The sequence below is a fragment of the Physcomitrium patens genome, chromosome 26 (assembly GCF_059467195.1).
Source record: "Physcomitrium patens ecotype Gransden chromosome 26, ASM5946719v1, whole genome shotgun sequence".
In the NCBI taxonomy this organism is placed as follows: Eukaryota; Viridiplantae; Streptophyta; class Bryopsida; order Funariales; family Funariaceae; genus Physcomitrium; species Physcomitrium patens.
This window is the reverse complement of record NC_143435.1, coordinates 5,820,881-5,831,248: the sequence shown is the minus strand read 5'-3', so window position 1 is coordinate 5,831,248 and position 10,368 is coordinate 5,820,881. Positions and strand designations below refer to the sequence as shown.

At 39.3% G+C, this 10,368-nt stretch overlaps 1 protein-coding gene and 1 long non-coding RNA gene across 2 annotated transcripts; both read right to left on the bottom strand.

Annotated features, from left to right (window-relative positions):
• Nucleotides 1–2,307: 2,307 nt before the first annotated feature.
• On the bottom strand, nt 2,308–3,041 carry LOC149986222 (uncharacterized). The gene is made up of 3 exons (XR_016501210.1): nt 3,031–3,041; nt 2,769–2,976; nt 2,308–2,435 (listed from the first exon to the last, which is right to left on the bottom strand). It is a non-coding gene; the product is annotated as an uncharacterized LOC149986222 (long non-coding RNA).
• LOC112277871 (5-methyltetrahydropteroyltriglutamate--homocysteine methyltransferase) lies at nt 2,886–6,903 on the bottom strand. The gene is made up of 8 exons (XM_024510667.3): nt 6,814–6,903; nt 5,801–6,162; nt 5,597–5,684; nt 5,327–5,454; nt 5,013–5,201; nt 4,445–4,889; nt 3,326–4,273; nt 2,886–3,212 (listed from the first exon to the last, which is right to left on the bottom strand). The coding sequence occupies exons 2-8, from the start codon at nt 6,148–6,150 to the stop codon at nt 3,072–3,074; spliced, it is 2,289 nt and encodes a 762-aa protein (XP_024366435.1). The 5' UTR covers nt 6,151–6,162; nt 6,814–6,903; the 3' UTR covers nt 2,886–3,071.
• Between the last annotated feature and the right edge of the window lie 3,465 nt (nt 6,904–10,368).

Sequence of the window (10,368 nt, the reverse complement as noted above, 5' to 3'; positions counted from 1 at the left end):
ACATATACAAATAGATAGAAGTAAGTAAAAGTAGGTAAAAGTAAGTCAATTCTATAGTATTTAATATGGAAGCTTCCTAGAAGCTTACTAGATACTGCTTTGACTTCATAGGTATCTTTAATTGACTTTTTGGATTAGAAACGTGGTCAACAAGTTGGCCATGTGCCACACATGTTGTTAGCTTAAAGATCAAGCTAATTATGTGGCTGACATGTAGAAAAACTTGCCTTGTAAGTCAAAGCATGTGTCCTACAAAGTCAACACATATTAGAAGTCCTATAGAACGTCGCCATGTAGCCCGTAGTTAGATAGTATATATAGAGACAAGAGTGAAGGCTTCTTCACTCTTGTCAACTCTTTTCTTGCTTCTAGTCTAGTTTCAAGGGTGTCTAGTTTTCTTGTCTTTTGGCAATAGCCATTCTAGTTTCTTTTTCAATATATATACTTGTTTATATATATTTTGTTACCTCTCTTTGAGTGAAGGCTCACTTGTCTGAATTTTTTTTTCATCGAGTTGTTGTCCTTGACAATAGCATACTCTTGATTTTTCCTCAAGACAATTGAAAGCTTTTTTTAACCTACAAACAAGATATTTTTTGCCCATCTATGTAATTGTTGGAATTGGTCTTTGTGGATATATATATATATATATATATATATATATATATATATATATATACATATTTAATTCTTCATTAAAAAGATGACAATTTCTAAGTTAAATTTCAATAAGTTGCTAATAGTGGTGAATTTGGTAGTTGACATAAGTGTCTCATTGAAATCAATATTAGTCATATGTGATTATATTTAGGTGATTAAACTTATCTCATATTATATTAATCTATGTTATGCATCTTTGAAATCAATATTAGTCACTTGTGAGTATATTTGGTTATTAATCTTATCTCATAATATAATAATTTATGTAATGCATCTTGTTTAGTTCAAATTATCTATTGGCAACCAATTATTGTAAAGGAAGTTGAATTAATTTTTATATATTATTTTTTACTTTTATGGATTATTAAGGATTACATATTCTACTTTTGTGGATTTTTTCTAATTGATTTGATTCTTATAATGCATGGCATCATACAATGTTAATACGTCAACAATATATGAAATGAAAATATTTTTTTTATATATATTTTAGAAAAATAAAATTCTTCTATTATGCACCAAGTAGTCGCTTCTCTCATAAATATCTTCTTTTGCTAAAAAGCTAGTTCTCTTTTTCCACATCTTTTCAATCTCATACATTAGTTGTCGTGTCTTTTTTTGTATTTTTTTGAAATGAAATAGCCTTCTTCTTGCTTGTACTTTCTTCTTATTCTAATTTGTTGATACTATTAAATTCTTTTTCTTTTAGAGTAATAGAATTAGAAGACGTGTTTTCAAAAACTTGCTATTAATTCTAATTGGACACATTTCTAAGTAATCACAAGAATTCTTGTATTCAAAAAAATTAACATCATAGAAGAAAAAAAAATTAAAAAAACATTAACTTTTTTGATGATGTGATTAAAAAAATACTTAAATATTTTTTAGAATTTCTTATTTTTATAGAAAGGATTTTAAATAATTTATTCTCTTTTTTAAAAAAAAATCTATGAAATTAATTGCATGTTAAATCTTTATATGAATTTCAGTCTTTATTTATGTATAATTTATTCATAACTCAATTGACACAGTTATTTTAATAACATCATTTTAAAATTTCAAAGTTTAATTACGTGTACCATAAGAAGAAAACACATTACCTGCATGTGAAAAAAACATAAAATAAATAGTTTGAAATAATTCTTCACAACACAATTACCTATTATGCTTTTGGAAAAAGTTAAAATATGTATTTATTTGAATTCAATAAGTGCCAGGAACCATCTTTGCATTGAACCATGGCTTAGAAGCCCATGAGCTGCCCTCTTCAGATGGACAACCTCCAGGAGCTCACCTTTCAAATTTGTCACTCTTACAACCTCCACTACTTCTTTGCACCATGACACTCACAAACAAGTACAATAACTCATAGTTTTCTTGCACCAACAAATGGAAGAAGCAAATAAATAAAAATAAATAAAATGTGAATAGAAAGTGACGGTTAATGATGTGAGATTATTGAATTGATGAATATTGTGATCACATTCAACATTCCCTGAGTGAAACTTATTTCTCATCCAGAGGTGCCTGAGCTGAAATCTAGTCATGGATAAGATTGGTGACTCTAATCATGGATTATCACGCTAACAGTTTAAACTTTTTCCGTGCTAGCAGTGAAACCTCTGTTATCTTTCAGGCTGTTAGGATCAGACATAAATGTGTTCTGATTTGCAATATCACGTTTGGTTCGTATGCATTTTCTCTGAGATATGCGGATTGACGTTCACTTCATTACAGCAGTGCATATATCACCTTGGTCAAGCACAGCGACAAATCTGCATGATATTAATAACGTTGTTATAGTGTAAAATATGTTTCCCCACTGGTTGAATTGAAGGGGCTGAGAGTTCGGCTTGCTTTTGTCTGCATTGTTATTGAGTGGCCGTATTTAGAGTGGTCGCAAGGGTTATTACAGATGGGGAAATTAGAACAGAGAATTTCCTACGGCTGATGAAGTTGGTTGTAAGGTTTAGTACACATGTTTATGGCCAGTAAGACAATGTAATGTTGAAATAGTTGAGAACCAAAGAGTACTCTTCAGCAGGCCCGCAGATTCAATAAATATACATAGCCATTACATCAAAACTTTCACAGGTTGGGAAACTAACCTCACGCGTTGATGTGGAAATAACCATAGGCACGAGCAGAGAGCGATAAAGAAGAGGCAATGACATCCAGCCCAGAAGAGCGCACCAGTAAGTAGAGTAACCATGACAAACACGGGATCTTGGAATATGACTGGTATTCCAGAAGGGTTCAAACAACAACAGTAAAGATGGCGGACACGGCACACCTACACAATACTGCGTGATCCTTCTTACAGAGCACTACAAGCTTGGTGATCCTAACCACAGATTCTACGTCAAGCACAGCTGAAACATATAAAAGCCGCTTGATCGTAAAATCAGCTCCTAATTCGCCAGCTCGGCACGCAATTGCTTGGCGGCGTTCACCATGTTCGTCAACGCTGGCACAACCTCGGCATACTTCCTGGTCTTCAGACCGCAGTCAGGGTTGATCCACAATACCTTGGACTCCAACACCGCCAACATCTGCACATGTTCACACATCATCAGCACACTACGTTGCCAACGCCATCCCCGGAAACACCAGAATAGATTCAATGACAAGTTCATATTCAATGAAAATAGATGATGCACATTACCTTGCGAGCACGGTCAGCCATCTCCTCTGTTGGTGGAATGCGAGGGGAGTGAATATCGTACACGCCGGGACCAATTCCAGCTCCGTAGTGCACACCCTCACGGAACACACTCAGCAACTTCTCGTCCGATCGCGAGTTCTCAATCGTGATCACATCGGCGTCCATGTCAATAATGCTGTGAATGATATCATTGAAATTCGAGTAGCACATGTGGGTGTGAATCTGGGTGGTATCCTTAACTCCACAAGTCGTAATTCTGAACCCGTGCACAGCCCACCTTAAGTAGTCTGCGTGCTCGGACTTACGCAGGGGCAGTCCCTCGCGAAGGGCAGCCTCATCGATCTGGATCACCGTAATGTTAGCCTTCTCCAAGTCCTCGACCTCGTCCTTGATAGCCAGTGAAATCTGGTAACAGGTCTCTGACCTGGGCTGGTCGTTCCTCACGAAAGACCAGTTCAAAATTGTAACCGGTCCAGTCAACATGCCCTTAATAGGCCTCTTGGTCACGCTCTGAGCGTAAGTCGACCAGTACACTGTCATGGCCTTCGGCCTGCTCACGTCACCGAAGATAATCGGGGGCTTAACGCACCGAGACCCGTAAGACTGAACCCACCCGTTGGCTGAGAAGCAGAAACCATCCAACTGCTCGCCGAAGTACTCAACCATATCATTCCTCTCTGGCTCTCCGTGGACCAGCACATCAATGTCCAGCTCCTCTTGCAGCTTCACCACACTGTCAATCTCTGCCTTGATGGCCTTGTCATAATCCTCCTCTGAGATCTTCTTGCTCTTCACCTCACGCCTGACCCTGCGGAGCTCTGGCGTCTGGGGGAACGATCCGATCGTGGTCGTCGGCAGGATTGGCAGGTTCAAGTACTTCTGCTGCTGTTCCAGACGGCTTGATACCGGGGTAGATCGACGGTGCTCCGAACCGGCCAAAGCAGCGGCCTGAAAATCCAGCATCCTTTGAAAGTCAGTTCTGTATCTAACTAAGTAAGCATGCATTCTGTGCAATTACATGCACTGCATTTAAGCTTTATACTGCAGCAGGCATTCATACTCCCTATTCGAGTACAGCACCACGATGCGCTATCGGCGATCACACATCATTATACTTACTGCTTCCTTCACTGCCTTGTTATGAACGCGGGGGGAGTTCCTCCTCGATTCCTGAGCGGAAGCGTTAGCCGCGAAGAAAGCCTCGTCTTTCTGTCCCGACACGGCCTTAGCGACCGCCACTACCTCCAGCAGCTTCTGTGCGGCGAATGCCATCCAGGACTTCAATTCGCTATCCAACTTTGTCTCGTTCTTGAGGTCCACTGCGGAATGGAGCAAGGAGCATGAGGTTGAGACAACTACGTTATCCTTCCCAAGCTTAGCCTGCAATTCCTCAACCACGGCCACAGAGGCAGCCAAGTCGTTGGCCCAGATGTTCCTTCCGTCCACCACTCCGGCAAACAAAGTCTTCCCCTCAGGAAGACCGTGCTCCTTGATTAGGCTCAAGGTTTTGTTGCCGCGGACGAGGTCCACCCCGAAACCGGCAATTGGCAAGTCACACAAAGTCCTGCCCAAGTCATACAGATGCGGTCAGTCACCCCTTCACAATGCTAAAATTTCCTTGACAGCGTTGAGTATGAAATTGATCGGAAGCAAACAATGCAGGGAACCAAATCATCAGACTACTTACTTGTAGGCCTCGGCAGGCAGGTCGGTGAAGTATGTCTCCACCAACAACTTCACTTGAGCTACCTCCCCGAGCACAGCGTATGCCTTCTTAAAAGCTTCGTATTGGCTAGCTTCAAGGTCCATGACTAACTTTGGCTCGTCCAGTTGGATCCACGACGCACCAGCTTCCTTCAGCTCTGTAATGACTTCCCTGTGGACACAGAAAATCCGCGTCTACAGATAAGCCCAGAGCATGATTCAATACTGCTAAGAGAACACAAACTGTTGGGACCATGTGATCAATCCATTGAGTTCATGTAAAATGCAATAACTTACTTGTACACGGGAAGTATGGCATCAAGAAGTGAAAGAGTATTGAAACCCTTGGGCGCGCTCTTGTCACCCTTGGACAACAGCAGATAAGTCACTGGACCTATCAGCACGGGCACAGTGTCTACGCCAAGCTGCAATGCAGATATCAAGCAGGGAAAAAATATCAGATTCATATCAAGGTACCTACGACACTCTGCAAGGTCAGGAAAGCAATCTTCGACTCGAACATCCATCCCATCAATCCCGACGATATTCAACACACTGAAAACGCACCTCCTTAGCCTCCTTGTACTCGCTCACGGCCTTGCGTGAAGAGTAAACAAACTTTGTCTCACCGCTCAACTCTGGCACAATGTAGTGGCTGCGCGCAAAAACGATGCACAAGTTACAACTAAGACCCGCGCTCAAAAAATTTGAGGATTCCAGTCTCCTAGAAGACAAACGGTTGACGAATGATTAGTGAAGTTGGTCACTTACTAGTTGGTATCGAACCACTTGGTCATCTCCATGGCGGGCTTCGTCTTGTTTCCACGGGCCATTGAGAAATACACATCGTGTCCAATCTCTCCACCCGTCCATCCGTAGCGAGCGGGCACAGCTCCAACCATGGCGGTAGTGTCCAGCACCTGGTCGTAGTAAGAGAATGTGTTGCTAGGAATCATGCTCACTCCAGCCTCAGACATCTGCTTCCAGATCGATGCGCGCAGGTCCTTGGCAACCTGCTCCAAATCAGCTGCCTGGGTCTTGCCATCCCACATCGACTCAAGAGCAAACTTGAGCTCCCTCTTGGGGCCCATGCGGGGATATCCAACCACGTGAGAAGTCATGGTTCTTGAAATCTGTGAGAGAGGTGCAACACATTAGCCAACGAAGATATACCTCGGTTCGATACCGAACGAGATGCACCAACGCATCATTCAGTTACGTACACTAAACCACCGAGTAAACACGCAAGATGCGCCGCACAACATTGCACATTCTTCAAGCCACTCGGACGAAGAATCCCCGCATGCAGTTCAAAATGCAACTTGATAAATCTTGATAGTTTCAATATCCAACGCTATCAAGATAGATGTATTTGGATTTAAAGTGCACATGGAGAAGAGGACGATCTCGAGCTAGTGGAACGTGGACGAAGAGGGGAGAAAACTAAAGGATGCAGTTTAAGACAGCAAACAGCAACAAGCTCCAAGAAGACTCACGACACAACTCGATACAAAAGTCTCAGATCTGAACCGAGCCACACTCTGCTAAACCCTCGACATAGATATCGCGAAGCAGGGCGGACAAGCAACTACGGCATCGTGGGGACCTCCAGAATGCCTTCAACGGAAACAACCCACAACCCAGATCTCTAAACCCCAATGGAAAATGCAGGACACCCGCTACAACCCACCACCGGCCCACACGAAAAACCTTGTCGGCGGCCTGGAGAAACCACCAAACCCACGACAATGCACCGCTATCGGAGGAATCAGAGCGCGACCCACCTGAGGGAAAAAGAGGTAGAAGCGAGATCCGGCAACAACTGGGGCTCAGAGGATCCCTGTCAACGATAGCGGAGAGGAATCCCACTGTAAAGGAAACAGAGAAAGAGCGACGGTGGCAGGCGACGGCAGCGGCTATAAAGACTTGGGGAGGGGGGGGGGGGTGCCGGTCTCGGTGGGGCAGCGATATTAGTGTTGCCAATTGGGAACCTCGATAAGATGCCACAAATATCCCGTTTTTTTATAAATTTTAATTTGGGTAATTACCGCATGTGCGAGCGTGTGGGTTTGCAATTCCACTTATCCATCGAAACGTCGAATGGGAAATCATCGTCCATTTGGCCCCCGTCTCCCCCTGTTTCTTCCTCACGGCGGACGCTAATGGATAAGAGAATGTGAACATACCCTCCCTCGCCGCTTTCGTCGAATGGGTTTTGGTGGAAACCTTCGGGATTTCTCTTAGGGTTTGTTGGAGGCAAGCCCTAAAAGAGGCAGTTGTGGGTGAATGGGGCTGGGAATGAGACGGGTTGGGTTGGATTGTGGTATCAACTCGTGCGTTTTCATCTGATGGAATGGACTTGTGATTGTTATTCTTGTGGTGTTTTTCTTCTTTCTTCTTCTTCTTCTTCTTATTATATATATATATATATATATATATTGTTTTTGTTGTGGGTTTAGTGGTACATTGGTCATGGAACAAATTTTGTGATGCAGTTGGTGTGTTGATGGTATATTAATGTTTTTTGTTGTTTATTTTAGTTTTTTACTACCTTTTTATGACTTTTAACAAAGATTGTTATGATACAGTAATGAAGATTAAAAATAAGACTTAATTTAAATTTATAATTAAAAATAAGACTTAATTTAAATTTATAATTAAAAATAAGACTTACTTTAAATTTATAATTAAAAATAAGAAAATCAAAAAATAAAAATGAGAGGTTTAAAAAGAGATCAAAAATTTAAAACATGATTCTAACTACACATAGAAATGTTGTATTACATATAGAAATGTTGTATTAATTTTAAACAGATTCAATGACAATGAGATTTAAAATTGTAAGTTGTAGAATTAATATAAATAGTAAATAAAAAACTACATACAATCATTTGAAATAATACATTTCGATTCTTTAAAATTATTCTAAAATATATTTTTTAATTTATACAAGTAGAAGGAAAACTGAGTAAATCTTCGATTATATAACATTTTTCTACCAGATTACAAAATAATCACAGCTTAAAACTAAATGTACATTTTGAATAAAAAACTTAAATGTAAAATTTATCTCTATTATACATACATATGTATATATATTGAAAATTTGTGTGTGTGTGTGTGTATATATATATATATATATATACAGAGAGAGAGAGAGAGAGACATTAGATTTGAATTGATTCTACAAAAGAAAGAAAAACAAAAGAAAAGAAAAATTACAAAACAGAACAAAGTTTCAAATTTATTGTAATTGGAACATTGGCTATGATTTTTTTAATTAAAAATAATAATATTTGTGTTAAAATAAAATAAAATTGATAAATTTGTCCAACTAAAATATATGAATTATATTTCTATCCATATATATTTAAATATATAAAATTAAATTTAGTTGCATTTTATTTAGAAACACAATTTTTTGTGTACAAATATTTAAATTTTTATAAAAAATAGTTTATTAAAACTTTTAAGAATATTTAAAAGATGCATATGTACAACCTCTTTAAATACAACTCAAAATGCTCTAATAAATATAAAAAATAATGTATAATTGTATTTAAAATTTATGGTATGTACTAAATAAACACTTAATTATAACAATGTAAATAATCAAAAAAATATAAATAGTTTTTGAAAGTTAATTTACCATATCAACTCCTAAATTCACAATAATTGAATGTTTTAGTGTAATTAAAATCGTATTTGATTTTAAAATAAATAAATATTTAAATTTTTGTAACATTTTTGTTTATTCATTTTTCAAACTGCTATACCTTGCCTAAAGTGACACATTTAATTTTTGTATGATGCTAGCAGTGAAATCCAACTACGAGTTGTTGTACAACTTGATCATTTTGTATTAAAAAAATTAGATTTTTTATAAAATTTATTTTAGATCTTTAGTATCTTCAATTCCATATACATGCTGTATAATTTTGAAGTATCAACCATTGCTAAGAAGAAAAATAAACAAACAAAGAACCATTGACATAACATTCAAACAAAAGCAATTTATTATATCTTGGAACCAAAAGAATAGAAGCATGAGATTTTTCTCTTTCTTTTTCTTTTTGCAATCTTGAAACAATACATTTCACATTAAATGGATATATGAATTTATTTGTAGTTTAGTGTCACACTACACTGAAAAGTTGTGATCCATTATAGACCACTAGAGCACAAAACCCGTCACTCCTGTAAACGAAGAAAAGTTACAGCCCCAAGACTTCGAATTTGTACTAAGACCCATGGCCAAAAGTTATACCTTTCTATTATAACCAACTGTTGCTTTTTCGAGGCACAATTTGGAGCAGAAAACTTAAAATTTACAACACAAATTATTTTTTCAAAGCATACTTACCATACATTAGACATATCCCATTGAGCCTTCCATGGATGACAAGGAGTCTTCGATCCACAATTAACAGTGGCAGTCCGCTCTGGATATACTCGATATGATAAGTTTGACACAATCCCACAGTTCCTTAACGAACAAAAGCAAGACCCAAAATTGCACTTCCATTGCTCAGTTTATCATCAAATAGAGGGCATAAGTCACACTTTCATGCACAACCTGATGTTCAATGGAAGCTCAATAGTTTCACTTTTGTTGCACAGTTTTGTAAGCAAATGTAGAATGACTCTTTTATGAGTTTGTTTGTTTTTTGTTTTATGTTTTTTTCCATTTTAAAATGTTTTTGAGCATACCGTGAGTTTGACTCTGGCAATAGGGGTGGTGATTCCGAGGTAAGGATGAGACTTCATGTCGCTTCAAGTCAGAGTGGTCAGCTTCCAGCGCAATAATGCTCAGCAACTGCTGCGGAATCGCAGAGAATGATGTGGAGGCACGCCATCCGAGACATATTGCTGCAGCAGCAGCATCTAAGGCATCTGTGCCATCTGAACGTCAATCAAGCACCGATGCTAGGCGCAGTAGCCTGCAACGCACTCCGGTGCAACATACCACCAGGCTGTGAGGAGCGATGGCTGTTACACCGACCACGGCTTCGGTAGTGGCTTCATCGACTGCCAGCATCGAGCACACGAAGCAGTCCAGATTGGGAAACGAGGTAAAGAGCCGAAGATGGCGAGTTGCATCAACGGCAAACGCGTGCTAGTGTTGCCAGTGGTGCAGTATTTGAATTTACTGAGGTAAGCATCCAATTGATGCCTTGTCCGTATCTATCCATTTCCACAGGCGTGGACTTGTGCGATCACGCGCGAGTTGACCCAGATCTGCGCTGGCTTCAATACGCGAGACGTGGACGTGGGATCGGCGCACATTGTGGATCGATCTGGGTGGGGTAATGGTGGTGCGAGCGGGGTGCGGGAGGCTC